The 20,858-nt window shown below is 30.5% G+C and overlaps 10 protein-coding genes across 10 annotated transcripts; 6 read left to right on the top strand and 4 right to left on the bottom strand.

Annotated features, from left to right (window-relative positions):
* Window positions 1-1,297: 1,297 nt before the first annotated feature.
* BX663DRAFT_496544 (WD40-repeat-containing domain protein) lies at window positions 1,298-3,121 on the top strand. The gene is given in 9 exon segments (XM_051525785.1): window positions 1,298-1,358; window positions 1,423-1,488; window positions 1,563-1,777; window positions 1,869-1,940; window positions 2,041-2,210; window positions 2,324-2,434; window positions 2,503-2,847; window positions 2,928-3,066; window positions 3,079-3,121. 6 exon segments carry the CDS (start codon window positions 1,767-1,769, stop codon window positions 3,002-3,004), a joined length of 786 nt encoding a protein of 261 aa, XP_051386455.1. The 5' UTR covers window positions 1,298-1,358; window positions 1,423-1,488; window positions 1,563-1,766; the 3' UTR covers window positions 3,005-3,066; window positions 3,079-3,121.
* Window positions 3,122-3,574: 453 nt separating this feature from the next.
* On the top strand, window positions 3,575-4,881 carry BX663DRAFT_496525 (velvet factor-domain-containing protein). Its single transcript, XM_051525784.1, has 5 exons — window positions 3,575-3,711; window positions 3,808-3,881; window positions 3,957-4,082; window positions 4,145-4,555; window positions 4,611-4,881. The coding sequence occupies exons 1-4, from the start codon at window positions 3,583-3,585 to the stop codon at window positions 4,485-4,487; spliced, it is 672 nt and encodes a 223-aa protein (XP_051386454.1). The 5' UTR covers window positions 3,575-3,582; the 3' UTR covers window positions 4,488-4,555; window positions 4,611-4,881.
* A 1,153-nt stretch (window positions 4,882-6,034) lies between these two features.
* BX663DRAFT_496523 (60S ribosomal protein L10-A) lies at window positions 6,035-6,862 on the top strand. The gene has a single exon (XM_051525783.1). It carries the CDS (start codon window positions 6,052-6,054, stop codon window positions 6,700-6,702), a length of 651 nt encoding a protein of 216 aa, XP_051386453.1. The 5' UTR covers window positions 6,035-6,051; the 3' UTR covers window positions 6,703-6,862.
* Window positions 6,863-9,170: 2,308 nt separating this feature from the next.
* BX663DRAFT_427854 (uncharacterized protein) lies at window positions 9,171-9,446 on the bottom strand (the record flags this gene model as incomplete). Its single annotated transcript, XM_051522644.1, has 2 exons — window positions 9,171-9,262; window positions 9,335-9,446. 2 exons carry the CDS (start codon window positions 9,444-9,446, stop codon window positions 9,171-9,173), a joined length of 204 nt encoding a protein of 67 aa, XP_051386452.1.
* A 485-nt stretch (window positions 9,447-9,931) lies between these two features.
* BX663DRAFT_483202 (uncharacterized protein) lies at window positions 9,932-11,327 on the bottom strand (the record flags this gene model as incomplete). Its single annotated transcript, XM_051524479.1, has 4 exons — window positions 9,932-10,161; window positions 10,556-10,612; window positions 10,704-10,818; window positions 11,304-11,327. 4 exons carry the CDS (start codon window positions 11,325-11,327, stop codon window positions 9,932-9,934), a joined length of 426 nt encoding a protein of 141 aa, XP_051386451.1.
* Window positions 11,328-12,222: 895 nt separating this feature from the next.
* On the top strand, window positions 12,223-15,087 carry BX663DRAFT_496507 (uncharacterized protein). The gene has a single exon (XM_051525782.1). It carries the CDS (start codon window positions 12,519-12,521, stop codon window positions 14,943-14,945), a length of 2,427 nt encoding a protein of 808 aa, XP_051386450.1. The 5' UTR covers window positions 12,223-12,518; the 3' UTR covers window positions 14,946-15,087.
* Window positions 15,088-16,535, bottom strand: BX663DRAFT_466407 (Rhodanese-like domain-containing protein). Its single transcript, XM_051524055.1, has 2 exons — window positions 16,288-16,535; window positions 15,088-16,219 (listed from the first exon to the last, which is right to left on the bottom strand). The coding sequence occupies exons 1-2, from the start codon at window positions 16,528-16,530 to the stop codon at window positions 15,149-15,151; spliced, it is 1,314 nt and encodes a 437-aa protein (XP_051386449.1). The 5' UTR covers window positions 16,531-16,535; the 3' UTR covers window positions 15,088-15,148.
* An 848-nt stretch (window positions 16,536-17,383) lies between these two features.
* On the top strand, window positions 17,384-18,028 carry BX663DRAFT_427527 (Plectin/S10 domain-containing protein; the record flags this gene model as incomplete). Its single annotated transcript, XM_051522628.1, has 4 exons — window positions 17,384-17,435; window positions 17,491-17,673; window positions 17,772-17,846; window positions 17,910-18,028. The coding sequence occupies 4 exons, from the start codon at window positions 17,384-17,386 to the stop codon at window positions 18,026-18,028; spliced, it is 429 nt and encodes a 142-aa protein (XP_051386448.1).
* A 257-nt stretch (window positions 18,029-18,285) lies between these two features.
* Window positions 18,286-19,475, bottom strand: BX663DRAFT_496502 (uncharacterized protein). The gene has a single exon (XM_051525781.1). It carries the CDS (start codon window positions 19,455-19,457, stop codon window positions 18,378-18,380), a length of 1,080 nt encoding a protein of 359 aa, XP_051386447.1. The 5' UTR covers window positions 19,458-19,475; the 3' UTR covers window positions 18,286-18,377.
* Window positions 19,476-19,839: 364 nt separating this feature from the next.
* Window positions 19,840-20,823, top strand: BX663DRAFT_427779 (V-ATPase proteolipid subunit C-like domain-containing protein; the record flags this gene model as incomplete). The annotated part of the gene is made up of 7 exons (XM_051522640.1): window positions 19,840-19,908; window positions 20,014-20,026; window positions 20,146-20,228; window positions 20,301-20,376; window positions 20,434-20,464; window positions 20,543-20,627; window positions 20,680-20,823. The coding sequence occupies 7 exons, from the start codon at window positions 19,840-19,842 to the stop codon at window positions 20,821-20,823; spliced, it is 501 nt and encodes a 166-aa protein (XP_051386446.1).
* Window positions 20,824-20,858: the final 35 nt, after the last annotated feature.

The raw sequence follows: 20,858 nt of genomic DNA, 5'->3' as shown, positions 1-20,858 counted from the left end.
GTGTATTGACTTGCCAAAGCTGCCACAAACTTTGGCAGAGAGATGTCAACGCTGTCCGGAATATGATGACTATTTCTGAATCAATCTGGTCAGGAAAAGGAAGACCACCGATCTTTAAACCTCAAACAAGAAACAAAATCACTGTAGCAAACACAGGCACCCTCAGGGTTTAAGGTTTTTACAGGTAAGATGCCCAAGCATAAGCTTCAATCTGTCTGAAAACTAAACTTCTTTCTGTCTAAATTTTGTATTTACTTCATCCAAAAAAAGGTAAGCAAATTGTCTGAATTTAAATTTTGATTCGTTAAAAAAAAAAAAAAACTAACACCATAGTCCGAGAAAAGTTCTTTAGAAGGGTTTAAAAATAACTATGCTAAACACCCTCTTGATTTTTTCTTTTTTCCCAAGTATCTCAGGCCATGATGATACCTGGATAACGATTTGATTATTAGATATTCAGCATTTTACCAGCTACAAGTATACATCCATAAGGACACAAACAGTTAAAAATAAGAAAAGATAAAACTCTCTCTCCCCCCTATTATTGACGTAGTGCTAACCAATCAGTAAACAAAGATTGATAATGCTGAAACCAACTTTATGCAAATCTTTAATTAAAAATACGCTGAAGAACAAAGTGATATCGTCTATCAAAAAAAAAAAAGGAGGATAGGTAGCGACTATTAACATATTCTGTACTATTATTATTCCTTAAGAAAAGAAGAAGTCTACTCTAACACCTTATTAATTGAGATGGAAAAAAAATTAAAGTATTGAAGCTAATCAAGATATTAAGCTAAAAATAATATATTTTTTTGTTAAAGTTAGATGTGAATTAATATTTTATAAAGTAAACAGCTTGCTTATAACCCTCGTGGCAAGCTTAAATCGAATTAATCCAGGCATTTTAATCAAAATTTAACTCATCTCAAGATGAATAGTCAAAAGGCATATAGCAAAGCATGAATTTAATAGACTTAAAAGTCTTAAACACAACGTTATCTTATCCACTACTACTACAATAATTCGAATACTTGGGCCATAAATACGTCTTCTGTTTAGCACGCTTATTTTTTCTTTTCATTCGTTTATAATAATCTATTATTGTCGCTCTAGGATTCATTATATGTGTTTTAACTGTTTTGACGAGTAACAATGTCGTATCTATACTATACATTGACGTCACATACAAGAAAAAAAGAAGCTAAAATAGAATTGTCTTGCTTTTTCCAAGTCACTATAATAAAAAAAAAGCAAATATTATGCAATTTCATATAATTTTATTCTTGTTCTTCTTGTTTTTTTTTCTGTTATTACTAAACAACAATGACAATTATTGATACAAATTGTGTATCAAAGTAAGTTAAACAAACAAATAAAGCAGCAGGATATGGCAGTAAATATTGACTTTAATAATATAAGTGATGCACCTATGTTTGTTAAACCAAAACCTATTGTTCACGATCAAAAAGTAACCATTCATCACTGGTAAAAAATAAAATAAAATAAAAACAAAAAGAAGGTCCTTTTGAATAGAGCGTTTTAAATATGTTTGAATATAGGCAATTAAGAGACTTGATATTAACAGATGATGAACATCATAAAAATCAATTAATTTTTCCTACTGGACAAGATATATTCAGAGTAAGTGGATCTTATTTATATGAAATATGATTTTTTGGAATTTTGAAAATATAAAATAGTATAATTATAAAACGGGACAAAGAAGCTATTTTTTGAAAGATATTGGGTATTCACCCACATGTATGGCTGCAAAGTAATATATTTATATAAATTTTTTTTTCCATTAACAAATTTGAAGCATTTAATATGTGATATTTACAGAGACCTTGATGTTATTATTCTAGTTATGGATATTGGGCAGCAGGAGGTCAACGAGGAGATTTAACACTTAAATGTACTAGTAGTGATTATCAAGTGTAAATATATACATATATATATATATATATACATTAATAATAGAAGCAATAAGAATCGAAGAAAAAAAAAGGATGATAAACTGATAATATTACGTAATAGACGCATCACAACAGCACCAGGAGGTACGATTAATAATGGGTTATGTTTTTCTCGTTTAAATGGACAAATTCGATTGTTTGTATCAAATAATGATGCTTCTATTCGAATATTTACTGTGCCAGAATTAGAATTGGTTGATACATTAGATTTTAGAACGGCTGTGAATCATAGTAAAGTATATTATGATGTAAATTATATGTGAGAAAAAAAAAATTTTTTTTTATTCTTTTTTTTTTTTTTTTTTTTTTTTTTTACTAACGAATTATAACTTTTATTATTTTAGCTTCTATTAGCCCTGATGATAGAAAGATGATTACAGTGGGAGATGATAATCGTGTTCAATTATTTAATATAACTAATGCTGGACATTTTGAGTTAATGTCTACTATGGCAGGTAAGAAAAAAAAAAGTAGTGAAATAGACTTTTTACCATCATGCATAAATATAACCAATTACATAAAGTATCTCGGGATGCCAATTTTTCAGTGGCGTGGAATCATAGCTCTGATAAATTTGCTGTATCAAGTCAAGATGGATCAGTTCATGTTTGGGATATTCGAAGTACTCAACCTTTAGCAAAATTTTCGGGACTTCATCCATCTATTACAAAGGGAGCCGCAAGATGTGTCAAATTTACACAGACAGGTGCAATTGATTTACTGGCTTTTACAGAGCACGTATCACATGTGCATGTGATTGATGCACGTACATTTGATAGTCAACAGACTATTCGAGTAGGGTCTCCAGGCCATGATACACCCATTACCGGTTTATGTTTTTCGAGTAATAGTCAAAAGATGTTTGTTGGTAAAATAAAAAGGCTGATTTTTTTTTTTAATGATTGTATTTTTTGTTCTTAACAGTTAAACTAAAATTTTATACAATAGGTTTGGAGAATGCAATATTAGATTTTAACATCGATACAAGTTCACGTAGAAGATTTGCTTATGGATCTTTACTTTAAAATAAGCATACTCTAATTTAATTATTGTATATAGATATATAGATATTTATGTATATATTTATGTATATATTTATGTATATATTTATTACTAAAATTATTATTTAAACATACATGTCTTTTCACTTTATTAAGTATTATTAGAGAAAGACAGTTGTTTGTATAACGCTACTAAAAATAAAATTCGATTTTAAATGGTTTGTGCGTCGTAAATTATTCTTTTTATTTCTTTTTTGTATAGAATAACCTAGAACATGATCGAATATCGGCTTTATAGTACATAGTCTTACAACTAAATTATTATCATAACTATCATAAAATGTAAATGTATATAAATAAACTAAATGATGATGTTGGAGACCTTTTCTATATGGAGAGCCGACTATTGATATTACCTTTAAAATAAAAGGTATATATAGCTGAATTGCCTTAATTACTAGTATACCTCTTTAATTGAACAATGTAACTCAGCTTCGATTAGGAAAAAAAAAGTATAAAATGATGTATGAATACACATACAATTCTTTTTTTTTCTTCTTCTTTTTTCTCTTAATAAATGATACATGCATTTAGAAAACAACATGACTGATAACTACAATACATCGCCCGGTTTAATATTTGAGAATAATTATCAGTTAGATGAAGACGATGTTCGTTTATTTAATAGTTTAATAAATTATGACACTGAAGAAGAATTTATAGCAGAAGAAGTAAACATTGATGATGAAATAGAAGAAATTGATAATAGCATCAATAATCAAATGAAACTAACTTTTCTAGAACCTAACATTGACATTCAAAATAAGCCCCTTATACAAGTAAATAATAAACAAAGATCATTACGTAATAATATAAATGGTGTTAATGATAATGATACAAGGTAAAGTGATACATACCAAAAATAAATAGATACTATACATGAATACATATCTATATCTATATTATTATATAATAGAAAATATATATTACAAGTTGTTGAACAACCATATCAATGTCGTATGTCTGGTGTTGGTGATGATAAAGATAGAAGGCCTATAGATCCTGCTCCTATTGTAAAGTTAACAGTCGTAGATAAAGAAGAGTTAGTATAGATATTTAAATAATTTGAATATATCAAACTCTACTCATATGTGCTCATATTAGTATTGAATGTCCATTTTATATACTTCATGTTACACTTTGGTCAACAAATATGAAAATACAATATGATGTCTTGAGAAGTCTAGTATCAGATACGCCCTTTAAAGTTTTAATTGGTTCACTTGTTAGTTCACCTTCCCTTTTAAAAGATTTAGATAATGAAAAGGCTTACTATTTTGCTTTTCCTGATCTGTCAGTTCGTACTACAGGTCAATATTGCTTAAAGTTTAGTTTGATTCATTTAATAAGGTATATCACATTGTCATATATTACTAACTTTAATAATGAACACGCATATACACACATAAACACACATACACACATACATTTGCATATACAGAAATAAAGTGATCCGTGAAGTCTTTTCGGAGCCATTTACTGTTTATACAGCAAAAGGATACCCAGGAATGAAAGGTGATCTAGAATATAGGATACAAACAAAACATAATAGATTAATACTTTGTCATAGAATCAAGTCAATTATCACGTCATTTAGCAAAACAAGGTTTAAAGTTAACAATCCGTACACAACTTAGATCAAAGAAAAAATAAAAAAAAAGTATTCATGTGTAGTACATAAATAAATTATATGAGATAAAATTAATTCTTTATTTTCTCTATAATCATTTGACGCACCTTCTTCGGTAAATGTCATAATATTCAACTCTTCATTGCCATACTCATAAGTTATCAAAGCTTACTCATACTAGTAAAAAAAAAAAAAAAAAAAAAAAAAAAAATCACATCTCCTGTTTTCTACGGGATTTGTAGTATCATCTACCAGAAGAAGAAGAATGTTTTCAAGCAGATAAGTTAGTTATATCATGTTGTGATAAAAGAAATAATTCTATTTGTATCCATATTGATTTCTTTTGCTATTAAATCAACATTTTTTTTTTAATTCCTCTTTGGTCAAAAAGGCTTCATACTATCTAAATTTCGGTATTATGTTTTGGGAGCAAATAAACATATACATATACACACAAAGGCTAATCACATGTGAATGATCGAGTTAAATTTGATATTTTATAATAATAGCAACGATTAAATTGAAGGAAAAAAAGACATTGCAAATATATTCCTTTATAAATGAGAGTACTGGAAACTAGTTAAAAAAAAATAGAAGTACAGACTTCAAACTGTAGGAAAGACATAAAAGTGCATTATTACAATAGTAGCGAAAAAAAAAATGAGACTAAAGCAACAGCCAAAATAAAGTATTATCTATCAAAGATAAAGTCTGTCTAAATTGCTTAAATGATAAAGTTGTCCAAAATTAAATTTAATTGGTTTAAAAAAAATTGAATTTGTCTTAATCTCAAGTGAAAATAGCTTAGTTGTTGCGGCAGTGGCGGGAATGACAGGAGGAGGGAAAGAAAAGAAAGTGGGGGAGAGAAATGATAGTAGAATGACAAAGGTAGACAAAAAGCATCAATTCGATTGATTCCTTCCTTTACTGCCTGTACTTTTGATATAGGTAAGATATTTATTTTTAATTTTAAATAAAAGGATATATAGTGAATAGAAATAAATGGATGGAAAAGAATACATAGTATCAATTAAATGGATGGATATTTTTTTTTTCTTACTACATTACGGCATCTGATTTTCAAAATGTAGTAATTTTTACAATTTTCAATGTTAATACAATTCAATTTGGGCATTACCATTCATTCGAATAAATAAAAAGCTTTAGTTGAATGAGCATTAAAGTTTATGAATTTGTTAACTTTACTACATTTAGTCATCTAAAAGTGACCTGCAATTTGTGTTGATTGATGACTAATAAAAGCAGCTGCCGTAGTAAAAAGGAAAAAAAAAAATAAAATAAGAAGAATGGCATTTGTCTTTTTTTTTTTTGTATTTTTTTTTTAATTGTTTTCTTATTTTTTTTTTAATATACAGAAAAAATGGGTCGTCGTCCTGCTCGTTGTTACAGATATTGTAAAAATAAGCCTTATCCCAAGTCTAGATACTGTCGTGGTGTTCCTGATGCCAAACTCAGAATTTATGATTTAGGTCGTAAGAAGGCATCTGTTGATGATTTCCCTCTTTGTGTTCATTTGGTTTCTAATGAATATGAACAACTTTCTGCTGAAGCTCTTGAAGCCGGCCGTATCTGTGCTAACAAATACATTGCCAAGACTGCTGGTAAAGATTCTTTCCATATGCGTATTCGTGTTCACCCTTACCATGTAACTCGTATCAATAAGATGTTGTCTTGTGCTGGTGCTGATAGATTGCAAACTGGTATGCGTGGTGCTTTCGGTAAGCCTAACGGTCTCGTTGCTCGTGTCAACATTGGTCAAATCATCTTCTCTGTTCGTACCAAGGATTCTAACAAGGCTGTTGTCATTGAAGCTTTGAGACGTTGCAAGTACAAGTTCCCTGGTCAACAAAAGATTATTGTCTCCAAGAAGTGGGGCTTCACTCCTCTCTCTCGTGAAGAATATGTTGAAGCTCGTGCTGCTGGTAAGCTTAGACCTGATGGTTGTTATGTTAAGTTCGTCCCTCAAAAAGGTCGTCTCGCTGATTACTTTAAGGAAGCTTCCAGAGCTTAAAATATTTTTTTTTCTTTATTCATATTTCCCTTTTCTCATCAAACAAAAAAGTGAATAAAATTGTATAATTAAAGTAAAAGCAGTTGATTGTATGAATATCTCTTTTCTTTTGTTAAAATAAAATGTATGTAGGTATTTAGCTATTTTGTTTATAGGCCATCTTTATAAATGTGTATATAAAAAGAAATCAAATAATTAAATTATGCAAATTAATTAAAAAAAAAGACAGTTGCTGAGAAATAAAAAAAAACAGTCAGCATTTTATATTATGTAATAAATGGGATTTAGTATAATACATGTCAATTATAATTAAGTTGCCTAATACAGTAAAATATATGCTTACATAATAATAATTACTGAGCTAATAATGGTGTATTTTAATATGTACAAAAAAAAAAAAAGTCTGTAAGATTTCTATAGAATATCAAATAAAAAGTATTATAATAAAAGACAAAAGAAATCAATGAAACCGAACAATAGGTCTAAAGTCGAATATTTTATTAATGAATTTAAATTGATGAGTATTTATAAGAATTGTTAAAGAAGCCAGAGATAAGGTGTGAATTAGTAAAATGTTATTAGTTATGACCGAATAAAACATGTAAATAATGAAGTGTTAGATGTTCTAATATTATTTGATGAAGTGAACTATGAGAATTTTAATAGAATTTTTTGTATAATTTTACGATCAGCATGTTTGATTAGAAAATATGGTATTATAAGTCAGCTTGTGATAAAGTTATGATGACGATTACAATAATGTGTTGTCCCTTTTTAAATTACCATGGAGACATATTTCAAATATAAAACACAACTAAACAAAAGGAGTGATTTAGTGTAACAAATATATGCATGTACATTATATAATTACCGTATCTATGGAAACCATTCTCATACATATTTCCTTTTTAAAAAAAAATTGCCGTCTCAAATTTACATATTCAATCTCTTATAATGATATTGTTGCCAAATATGAATAAAGATAAAACCTTAAAAGACAGTATGTGGATATCATGGTTTTAGCCGAATCTTAGATTTAATTTATAGGACAACAGAAAAGTTACTGCCGTGTTGTTAATAAACTGTTTTTTAATTTTAATTTAATGAGAAAAAAAAACAGAATACTTAAACAGGAAATTTTTAGAAATTTCCTTGTTGTTTATTTAAAAAGACAACTACTGCCCTAAAAATATAATTTTTTGAAACAAAAAAGCTAAAATTGTCATTCTTAAAAAGCACATCTTTTGCCATAATGATGTCTCAAGAAAAAAAAACAGCGCCATATGTGTTTTTTTTTTAGAAAAGAGTGTTACATAATCAGGAAAACTGTATTGCATTTTTTTTTTAAAAAAAAAAGAAGAGAGACAAAATTACTAGATACAACTTCATTACTATAGTCGACCTTGCAACATGCGTGAAAAGATTTAGTAGTGGAGGATCCGAAATCAGAGCCTGTAATCCATCAACCGTTCATTAAAGAGAAGAGGATGAAGAAAGAAGGAGAGAAGGAGGAGATTTGACGAGCTAAAGCTAACCAGGAGCAGAATCTGTAGAGTAATCCCCTTCAAGATTATAGATCTAGTCAAAGTGCCAAAGGATACAACACGTATCGACCCGAAAGGAAGGACAGGCTGCCGAGGCAGAAGAAGGAAGGGAACAGAGAGCATGATCAATACGATTATCTCTAAAATCGAGTAGTATAGAGTTGAAACGCTCAAGTCATTGAAGTTACTGCATGAAGCCAAAATTTTAATGAAACAGATTCAGCCAGCTAACAGAATCAAGTAGTTAAAACTTTGCTTTTTCATCCCACCAAATAAATATAACACGCAATCATACCATCTATAGGCTCTTCTGTGAAGAATATAGCAAAGAAAATACAAGAAGACAACCAAAAAAAGAATGAGGAGCATGGCTTGTTTGATATGTGCTATGAAACTAATTCTAGGCAGTCCGTTCTATTCACTTTCGCTGAAATGCATTCTCAACCTTTAATTTTTAAACTTTGCAAAACTTTAAATGAAGAAGCATTTAATGGCAAAGTTAATACCATTTGATAGTTTAGCTGAATAAGCCAAGTAACTTTTTTACCGTTTTGATTACCATGATTGTGTGAATGATCTTAATCTTTTTTTAATTATGTCCTTTTACCAATTTTAGAGAAGGATGTCTTATAAATAAAACTTGTTTATCACATAAACACTCGCTATATAAGCCTGGATGATAAAAATAGTTAATAGCTAAATACTTGGACTTTTTTGAACCTTTGAACTGGAATTGGTCTGCAATTAAAAGAGGATAGAATTGACGAGTCATTCAAAGTGGCCACTCTCTTGGATTTATGGAATTTGTGGTCATAAAGTCATGTGTTAATTATTATTATCCTTCATTGGATACTGGCAAGAATATGTTAGAAATGTAATTGAAGCTGGTTTGTTTGTATTTAATTTAATTTACTTGATACAACTTTACAAATCGCCTGTGTTCGTAGACAATCCTGCAAAATATATGACTACAAGGCAAATGCCTTCTTCAGATGAATTGATATAAGGAATCATAGCTAAGGAAAAAGATTAGCCCTAGTCTTGTTGTTAATAAATATTCACATATTTGTAAATATATTAGGTCTTACATTGAGCATTTCCATCCACACTTATTAATTCATTTAACAAATCAGTATTGTCATTTACATTTCTTGAAGCAAAGGTATCGGAAACCGAGCAAGACCAAGACACAAAGATCATGTCACATAAAGATCTTTCTTTTAAACACTTTACAATGTTATTCAAAACCCTTTTTCTATTTCTTCATCTTCGTGGCTAATAGATTTCCTAGCGTATCCAATGATGGTGCATCCTTGTTTTTTTTATAGAGTTTATGTAGTTTTAATAGTGTGGAATATAGGTAGTGATAGCTTCTATAATACACTCTAAAATAGAGAATAAATAATGGTATTTCTTTCTTTTTCGATAACATCAATAATATGTTACCTCTATATTCATTTTTCATTATATGAAGTTTTATGTAACGCTTATTCGACTCTCTCTTCCTTTTCCTGGTAAATACCACACTCATAAAGTTGATTTTTATCTTAGAGCACTAAGTTGTAAATGCTATCTCAGGCTTGTAACTCATACATTCATGTAAAACTCATTTAGAAATGTTATAACGTAATTCTAAAACTGTATTTAATATATTAGCCGAAATATAACGAATAGTATGTAATCTTTCAGTGCTTTCCAGGTTCAGATTTTACTTCTTCTGTTTTCGTAGAATCCAGAGCTGGATATTCAATTAAATAACGTTTAAAAGTTAAGGGATCATTACGAATCACATTTAAATGCACCAGAACGAACCACCTAGAATCAGTTTCATAGCACATATCAAACAAGCCATGCTCCTCATTCTTTTTTTGGTTGTCTTCTTGTATTTTCTTTGCTATATTCTTCACAGAAGAGCCTATAGATGGTATGATTGCGTGTTATATTTATTTGGTGGGATGAAAAAGCAAAGTTTTAACTACTTGATTCTGTTAGCTGGCTGAATCTGTTTCATTAAAATTTTGGCTTCATGCAGTAACTTCAATGACTTGAGCGTTTCAACTCTATACTACTCGATTTTAGAGATAATCGTATTGATCATGCTCTCTGTTCCCTTCCTTCTTCTGCCTCGGCAGCCTGTCCTTCCTTTCGGGTCGATACGTGTTGTATCCTTTGGCACTTTGACTAGATCTATAATCTTGAAGGGGATTACTCTACAGATTCTGCTCCTGGTTAGCTTTAGCTCGTCAAATCTCCTCCTTCTCTCCTTCTTTCTTCATCCTCTTCTCTTTAATGAACGGTTGATGGATTACAGGCTCTGATTTCGGATCCTCCACTACTAAATCTTTTCACGCATGTTGCAAGGTCGACTATAGTAATGAAGTTGTATCTAATAATCCACTGCTCTCTCTTGTCTCTCCTTATTTTTTTTTTTTTTTTTTTTTTTTTAGTTTTCTTTACCACATATTTTTATATATTGTTTTTTTTTCCTTTTGTTCCTTAGATTAGCAATAATAATCAATTGATCATCTGCACAATAATCTTTTGCCCGAGCATTTCGACTTATGGATTCTTCCTATTAAAAAAGTTTAATTGAAGCCTGTAGAAAAAAAAGCCCTAGAGAATTTAAACAAGAAAATAATGGGTGAAGTTGGGCGTTGACTATATGAGTAACATGTAACATATTTTTTCTTAGCATAACACTATAGTTTTTTTTTATTATTTTTTTTTTAAATGCGATACTATTTTTCTGATTGTGTAACACTCTTTTCTTAAAAACATATGACGCCGTTTTTTTTTTGTTTTTTTTTTGTTTTTGTTTTTTCAAAAAGTACGACACTTTAGTTTTTTTTTTTTTTTTTTTTTTTTTTTTTTTTTCTTGAGACATCATTATGGCTGTTGTTTAGCATCATAAAAAAAAAAAAGAAGATTGAGATAGAAAAAAAATGTTTCTATTTATTCTTTATATTTTCCTGAACAGGGTAAAAAAGCAATAGACGGGAAAAGATATACCAGGCTCCAAATAATAAAATAATTTATTCAAACATTCGGTTTCCTTACCTTGTTTTTATACCGACGAGACATAATATATTATTATTAGAAAAAAATGATTATTCTATTATTTTGCAATTAAAATAGCGAACTGTGTCATATTAGCTTTCATTGTGCTTATAATAATTAATAATGGCTCGTGTTTTTTATTCATTATTTATCATCAAGATAGATGGTAGGATTTAATAATATGATTCTAGTTGTTTAATTGTAATTTTTTTTTTTGTCATAAAAAAAAATTTATAAAAAAAGAAAAAAAAAAGAATACAAATTAAGTATTGCTATAAATACATACTTATACGCTTAATTAGTATAATAGAAACTTGTATATCCCAGGCAGTATACATGTGACGCATAGTACATTATCTTATAAAAATCCTTTTTTTTATATATAGACTGATGTTAATGTAGTACGCATTGTACATATTAAGTTTCGTGTGTATGTTCCTGGAACGACATGTGCTATATTTCCTTTTGCCGAAATCATTGGCTCCGCTGAACTTTGAGAAAATCCGCTTTCTCCGCTCATTAGTTTCTCTAATAAAATTATATTTTTAATTTGATCTTCATATTTAATTACTTTCTTTTTTTATTTATTTTTTTATTTTTTTTTTCTTTCTTCATATATTAAACTTGATTATATACATACACGTACATATAAATATATAATAAATTTACCTATATTCTCATATATATAAATTTATTTCAATAAATATATATAATTTCACTAGTACATCATATCTATACATTCCTTTAAATATCTATTAATAGTAACGCTAAAATGTTAGAAACAACCTCAACAAATAAAGAAGGTGTAAGAAATGATTCTCCTTTATGGCTAAAGCAACGCTCATCTCTCTTTAATAATGTCAATAATAACAATACCTTAAAAACATCAAAAAAAGTGGATAAAGAATTAGCTAGATTAAAAAACATAGGAGCTGTTTCCTCTGTTTGGTCTAATAAATTCATTCAAAAAGACAGTAATAATTCAGGAGGTAAAAAAAAAAAATTAAAAAATTAAAAACCTTCTCGTTTCCTCACTGTTTCATTTTATCTAAAAAAAATGGAAGGAACCTCCTTATAATAAATATTTAATACTTATATATTATTGTTATAGGTACTCGTCAAATTTCTTCATCTCAACATACTCCTCCAAGGTCACCTAACTCAAATGATACTTTCGGAACTCGCATTCGTACCTCTTCAACAATTACAAAAAAGATGGTCGATGATGTCTCAGCTGCACTTGAATCTCATAAACTATCTCCTACCGGGGCTAAAAAACTACAACAACAAGAAGAAAAGTCTTCTTTAGTTTTCCCATCCCAGTTAGACATGAAAAATACAGTAGAACAGAATGATACCAAATTAACTATACCTGTTGTTAAGCCATCTACAACAACAACAACAACAACAACAACAACAACAACAACAGCAGCAGCAGCAGCAGAAACAGCAACAACAGCAGAAACAGCAACAACAGCAGAAACAGCAACAACAGCAGAAGCAGCAACAGCAGCAGAAACAGCAACAGCAACAACAACAGCGACAATAACTCAAACTGCCCCTACAACTCCATCTACTTTACCTTGTTATGTCACAAAAGTGACAGATATTGCTACAAGCACTATTCAAGACAAAACTACCGTTCCTCATCAAGAAGCGGCTGCTCTTTGGTTTCAATATGAGACTCTAAAGACACAGTATGCTCAAGCAACTGCTCGTCTTAAGAAGGCTCAAGAAGAGATTGAGTTCTATAAACGTCAGCTTAAACAGCAACAAGAGCTTCTTAAAGATACCGTTCCTCATCAAGAAGCAGCTGCTCTCTGGTTTGAATGCGAAACTTACAAGACTCGACATGCTCAAGCAATGTCTCGTGTTAAGAAAGCTCAAGAAGAAATTGAGTTTTATAAGCGTCAATTAGAAAATCAAAAAGAAGTTCTTGAACGTCAATCTGAAGATACTGTTTCTCGTGATGAAGCTGCCTCTCTTTGGTTCGAATGTGAAACCCTCAAGACTAAATTTGCTCAAAATAATGCTCGTCTAAATCGTGCCAAGGAGGATATTGAATTCTACAGGCATCAACTAGAATTTCAAGACGAAAAAAACCGTAAAAGTATAGCTACCCTCGAGGAAGATAGAGAAAAGGAAACCGAACGTAGTCGTCAACTTGCTGATCTTCTCATTAAACAAGATAAATTATTAAATGAGTATGAAGAGAGCTTAAGTCATTTAACCCGTTTAACCGACGAAGCTAGTTACTTGAAGGAGACTCAAACAGAGATGGATAGCTTGCGTCAAGAGTTGATTGCCCTCAAGAAAGGAAAGAGCGTTATGGAGGACACCATTAATGCCTTATGTGCCGAGTTAGAATTGAGTCAAGGTCAGATGAAATTGATAATGACTGTATCCACAGAGATTCAAGACGAATTTGATCGTTACAAGGATAAGATGGATCACGAAATAAAGGCTCTTTTAATTAGAAAGCAATTTGAGCATGAAGCTGAAATCAAAAACCTGAAAGAAAAATTAGTGTCTAATTCTGAAAGTAAGGTAGCTAAAGAGCCTATAATAGATCAAGTGAATTCCTTAAAGGAGGCTCTCGAACAAAAAGATAAAACAATCTTGGACTTGCAAACTGAACTTAGAAATCAAAAGATATCTATGGAAGCTCAAATGATGAAACTTACACAAAGTATTCTCGAAAAAGATACCCTCTTAACGGAACTCATGAGTAGTCGTGATACAAGTCGTGAAACAATTGGTCAACAAAAGCAAGTCTCTCTCAATCACGATACAAACTCTGCTATTCCTCTCTCTACTACAAAAGCCTTTTATCATGATGAAAAGAGTTCTGAAACTCATTTACATATTTCCCAAATTCGTGACTTTATAAACACTGCCTCAGACAATGATGATGATAATGATGATGACGATGCTGATTCTATTTTGATGCGCTATACCTCTGAAGATGAACAAAAATCTATTTATCAACAACGTAGTCATTATCATCAATTACTTGATTCTGAAAGTCATCTCAGTAGTGTTTCTCAAAGCCCCAGTGAGTGCTCTGCTTCATCTAATAGTAGTACTATTAGTTTTGATTCCTATGAAGAAGAAGAACAAATTGCTGAAATCAAACACTTTTCTTACTCGTCTGCCAAGTCACAACAAGTGAGGCCTGTCTCCTTGATTAGTGCTGCTGAATCGCTTACAGATGAACACACGGATTTAATTCATAATGGTAATAACCGATTTAGTAATGCCACTACAAACCACTTTAATCTTATCAAAGACACAAATGCTACAACAAACTGGTCTATGCCTCTTGCTCCTCCACCGAATGAACCTTTACCCCCTGTCCCTGTAAATGAAGAAGAAAGTAACTTGACAAAGGCAATAACAACACCTGTTGTTCCTAGATATCGTCCTAGATCATCTACAATGGGTCAAGCAAATGAACTACCACGTATTATTCCATTACAAAAAGAAAAGTCTGAAACCGAGCCCGTGCCACCTCCTCGTAAGGAACTTCTTTCATTAAAATCAAGTACAAGGTGGATGGATGATCCTGATAGTGAAGAGGATGAACTATGGTGTGATCCCACTTCCAAGTATACTAACTGGAACACTGTGCCTGCCATATAATAATACATATCACTTTATTATTATTGTTATATTTCCCCTCCTCCCTGCTCCTCCCTCCCTTTCACCGTTGTAAGTCTAGAACATATCTTTCTTATTCGGAATTATATATGTGTATATGAATATTTTATATATATTTTTTTTTTGTTGTATTTTTTTTTTCTCTCTCTTTTTGTTCTATATAAATAAATTAAAACAAGTATAAATTAAATCATCTCTGTTAATTCCTTTTTTCGACGCTCCTTTTCACAAATACACAAATCATGCCTTGATAGACCATTTTTACAAGCCGAGCAACAGTATATTTTCCCTTCACAATGACTATTATAACAATCATCACAACAAAGTACTAATAAATGACATCCAACAGAAGCACATTTCTCATATTTATCCCATGGTGTTTTATTGCATTTTTGACATGTACTTATAATTAGAGTTGATGAACCATGATGAAGCGATTGCCGAGCATCAAAGACATAATTTTTTCCTAACCAAAGCGATTTTTTATTGTTGTCCTCTTCTTTCTGTTCCTTTTTTTCCCACCATTCTAGATAATTATGAATGCCGCCATCCAACATGTAAATTTGCTCATTGGGTAACTTTTGACGCATAAAAGCTGTTGCTTTCTCACAACGTACACCACCCGTACAATATGTCATAATTGTCTTACCCTTCATTGACTCTATATTTCTTTCAACGAATTCTGGGAATTGGCTAAATTTACGAATAGATGGTTGAATAGCACCCTCAAAATGTCCAATTTTACTTTCATAATAATTTCTTGTATCGATTAACAAAATATCGTTGGAGGAAGAGAGGAGCAATTTGTGATGAAAATCTTCAGGACTAAGTTTACCATGTTGCTGGCTAGTGTCTTTTAAATTATTTAATTGAATGTTATTTTGTCCTAAAGGACAGATTTCATCTACGAGTCTGATTGAAAGATCAGAAAAGACATGACGACAGCCAGCTGAAGGCTTAAAGAACTGATAGCGTGCAAGTTGAGATGATTCAAGACTATTGAGACAATCAGCAAAAGGTTCTGTATATATTAACCAGTTAATGTAAGCATCAATATCTTCATTTAGTCCAGCCAAGGTCACATTCAGACCTTCTGAGGCAATACGAACTTTGCCGGTAAGTGTTGTGCAATAACGTTGATGATCCAGAGCAAACTGAAGAGGATCAGGGATATCTACGTATTTATAAAAAAGAATGACCTTTGATCTATTTGTTTGTTGGCATTGACAGTTAATACGAATAGGATCTGAAGATCCCTAATATTATTATCAAAATATTAATATATGCATAACTTTGTATATGTATATATATATATTACTATTACCTTTTTAGCTCGTCTTTGCTTTAATTTTTGCACATTTTGTTTATATAAATTCATTTCTTCTAGTTTATGCAGTTCTTCTTGTTCTCTTTTATGAATGTCAACTTGATGATGTGTATGAACATGACGTCCTATACCTTGTATTGATTTGAATTCTAAATTGCAGCAATGCCATTCTTGAGAATCTATTTGCTTTTCTTTAAAAAAATTCTGAACTATATTTCTAGTCAATTTTTGTACTTTCATTTATAAAAAAAAAAAAGTGGAGAAAGGAAACAGGAAAAAAAAAAGATTTATTGCCACTGCAAATAGAATCTATTACACAACATGGTTTACTAGTAGTAGAATAATACGACGGTCACATTTTTAGTGCACAGACAATGTTTACTTTACAGCTGAAATAAATGCTTAATGCATCTATTGTGCATAAAGTTGTATTTTGCCCTATAATGTATTCTACTGCTTAAAACTTGTTTCATTTGATTGTTGTTTTATGTGTGAATTTTAAAAATGGTGTATATTAAAAGAACTTCCTTTTTTGGGTGAACTCTTTAGCGGCGTTTGAACATATAAGGAAAAAAAAGGGGGGGGGAGTTGGAGTGAGAGAGAGGAGGACCAAAGAGTCATATCAAGTCAAAACGAGGGAGACCTAAGGTCTATAATTTCTTCTTTCCCCGCATAGGTAAGTTCTATCTGATACCTTTACATCCATCCATTTAGAAAAATAAAAAGAAAGAGCATCATCAAAAAAAATATCAACAAAAAGAGCCATAAATCATACTTTTTTTTAGTTTATTTACGCATCCATCCATCCATCCATCCATCCAACAAAAAACTACTATATTAGAGACAAACAATTCATAATCATCGAATTACAAATTGCAAAATAAATGATAATAGACATATCTTGGAATAACATGTTTAGAGATTGATGGTTTTAACAATGATCTTTAATTGAGACAGAAATTTAATGAATTTGACTGTTAATGGAAATCTGATGAATGCGTCTTTGTTTTTGTTTTTTGTTTTTTTTTTCCACATGGATGGATGTAGTTATTTTGCCTTAATTAAACTTTTTCTTTGATACGTAGAATCCAACATGCTTATTTCCAAGGAGAACAGAAAAGCCATTTTTTCGGCTATTTTCAAGGGTAAATATTTTTTGTAGAATGCAAAAAGAGCCATGAGATCTAATCTGTCATGTAGATGGTGCTCTCGTTGCCCCTAAGGACTTCAACCTTGCCAAGCATCCCGATATTGATGTTCCTAACCTTGAAGTCATTAAAGCTATGCAATCCTTGACTTCCAAGGGTTTCGTCAAGACTCAATTCTCTTGGCAATGGTTCTACTATACCCTTACTGATGAGGGTATTGATTATCTCCGTGAATGTAAGCATTTAGTGGAAAAAAAAAGAAGAAAACTTAAATGAGCATATAAACCCTGTTAACATTCCACCCTTTTTTTTTTTTTTTTTTTTTTTTACTAGATCTTCACTTGCCTCAAGAAATTGTTCCTGCTACCTTGAAGAAGACTGTTCGTCCTGCTGCTCCTCGTCGTAACTGTAAGTATTGATTTTTTTTTGTATTTATATATTAGGGATATATAGACTCATTTTATGGTTTAGTTGGTGGTGATCGTGAAAACCGTGGTCCTCGTGGTGATCGTGATAACTACAGACGCAAGGAAGGTGCCAGCGGTGATTTTAAGCCTGAATTCCGTGGTGGCCTTGGTAAGTTATACTGACAAATTGGTATTATTTCATGAAAAGTTAATGTTTATTTTTATTTTATTTCTTTGATTATAGGTCGTGGTAACCGCGAGTAAAATCTTCTCGTCTTTTTTTTTTTTTTTTTAAGCGTACATAAATCGTTTTTGTTTATTTGTTGATAACAAGATTTGAATATTTTATCTTTAATTTCTTATGTGCATAAATAAGAAAAGGGTAAATTAAGTGTTATGCAGCAAATATAATTTATGAATAGAGCCTGGTTAATATTCTATTTTTTCTTTTTTCTTTTTTTTTTTTTTCTACAACATCTTTTAATGGCCTTTTTATTTTTTATATACAATTCCTTTTAGTCTTCTTGGTACCTTATCTTTTATGTACTTTATATAACAAAAAACGAACAATTGTTAAAATACAGCTATTTAGTATAAATATGTAACTTACACGTTGACCATAACATTTAAAATACACATGAACAGAATCGATCATTTCTATAAATTCATTGAATTGATTAAAAAAAGTTTCAATTGCTTCGCGCGTCTTTTCGCTTGGTTTGCTGAATATAACACCACAGCTAATATCTAGTGATAGCATCTTCAGTCCTTTGAACTTGGTCATGATGTACCTTAATGTTTGACCATGAATTGTGCTTAGTTGTATTTGAAGATGTTTAAGTGAATTGTAAGTCGGCTCACAATTAATCTTTTTCAATTCTTTAACAGGTACCACCAAATTTTGAGAAAGGAATCCTGCTAATACAAATTCTGTATTTCGCAGAGCCTTACAACTATCGAATAAACTTGCCAAATTAATGCTCCAACGATTCATTTTCATATAAGGTGATAACTTGATTTTTAAATGGTGTAAATTGGGAAACTGCTGAAGAAAATTAGAAATACCTCCATAGTGATCTTCTAAAACCCTATAGGTTGTACCATTCGAAATTTCAAAATAAGTCAAGCTATTTCTAAGTTCTAAACATATATGAAAGTAAAACATGTTCCTGCTTCTTGAACATGCTTGTAAGTTGCATATGTAAAATTTCTGAATATGATTTAAATAATAAGTAATTTGTCTTATAGCCTCCAGATAGGCAGGTAAACCATCCAAGATATCAATTGACAACTCTGATAAATTTGGACACAATAATAAGATATGTTGAAGTTCAATATGTGGTAAAATTAAATCAACTTCTTTCCAAAATTCCATTACTTGCAGATGTTCTATCTTCTCAGCTAAATGTGAGCAAAGTAAAAGATCTCGATATAAATCAGGTAACTTCTCTTCTCTAACTCGAACTGAAATAGTGTGGCCGTAAATAGCTTTAATAGCATTGCACCAAGATTTATTTACTAATTTGAAGGCACTTTTATTAGCTCTCATTTCTTCTTCAGAAAGGTAGTCAAATATTTTGAATAATATTTCTTTGGGTAAACTATTAATCATTTTAATATGTAAAAAAAACGAAAAGAAAAAGAAATAGATTCAATATAGAATAGTATGTGTTGTAAGATTTTACTTGATAAATTGTAGTGCGTATATATATATATAGACATCTTGTGGCTTTTTTTTTCTTTTTTTTTTTTTTACCACTTGATTATTAAGTGTTGTCAATGACTTCTACATATAACATTTAAATATTGATTTGCTTTGGTCAAATTATCAGTAGCGGCATAAAAGGATCAATAGTGCTTTTAGTCGGCAATTTAATATTTAGGATGATGATGACGCCAATTTTTTTTTTTTTTTTTTTTATTGTGGTCTTTCTTTTTGGAATACTTTCTTTTTAACTACTTTTTCATTTACAAGTAAATTTATTTAAAATATAATGGCTGATTCAGAAGTTTACTGTCCAAGTTATGCTCCTTTCTTTGGATTTGCTGGAGTCTTTTGTGCTGTAAATTACTAAAGTTAATATAATGTCACGTTAAAATGTGATGAAACATGTAAATTAACCTCCTTTTTTTTTTTTTTTTTTTTTTTTTTTTTTTGCTGTACATAGATGGCTTTCAGTAGTAAGTATCCAGTTTCTTATCAATTATATAATCTAAGAAAACTATCGCAAAAATGTCAATAATCGATAATTTTGAAACAAACTCACTCCTACTTCCTTTTTTTTTTCCCGTTATAATAGCTATTGGAGCAGCATATGGTACTTCAAAAGCCGGCATTGGTATTGCTGGTATTGGTTCTTTTAAACCTGAACTAGTAATGAAGGTAAAAATTGTCCAGAACTATAATTTATGAAATAACTTCATCTTTTTTTTTTTTCTTTTGTGATTTGTATAGTCTTTAATTCCTGTCGTTATGAGTGGTATTATTGCTGTATATGGTCTAGTAGTTGCAGTTCTTTTAGCCGGTCAATGTAAGTTGATAAGTTAGGTATTGTCTTGATGCTTGTTAATAACGTATATCTGCATAGTATCACCAACTACTGGCTATTCTTTATACTCGTAAGTTAGTAAATATACATTTGCATATATGTATTTATATATTAGCAGGAAGTTTAACTTTTTTTTTTCTTTTATTAGTGGTTTTATTGCTTTGGCAGCTGGATTATCAGTTGGTATGGGCGGTTTAGCTGCTGGATATGCTATTGGTATTGTTGGTGATTATGTAAGTTATGAGCTTTGAATTATTTCAGAATTTAAACTAATATGCAGAATAGTGTGTTCGTGGTTATGTTAGAGAAAGTCGTTTATTTGTTACAATGGTTTTGATTTTAATTTTTGCAGAAGTTCTTGGTCTTTATGGTTTAATTGTCGCCCTTATCCTAAATGCCAAAGCTGACAATGGTATTTGTGTGGCTTAATTAGCATAAGAAGAGTGAAAGGTAATCATGTAAAT

Source organism: Cokeromyces recurvatus, assembly GCF_025118155.1.
Source record: "Cokeromyces recurvatus strain NRRL 2243 chromosome Unknown BX663scaffold_3, whole genome shotgun sequence".
Taxonomy (NCBI): Eukaryota; Fungi; Mucoromycota; class Mucoromycetes; order Mucorales; family Mucoraceae; genus Cokeromyces; species Cokeromyces recurvatus.
The sequence above is the reverse complement of the archived record's forward strand: the minus strand, read 5'-3'. Positions and strand labels throughout refer to the sequence as shown.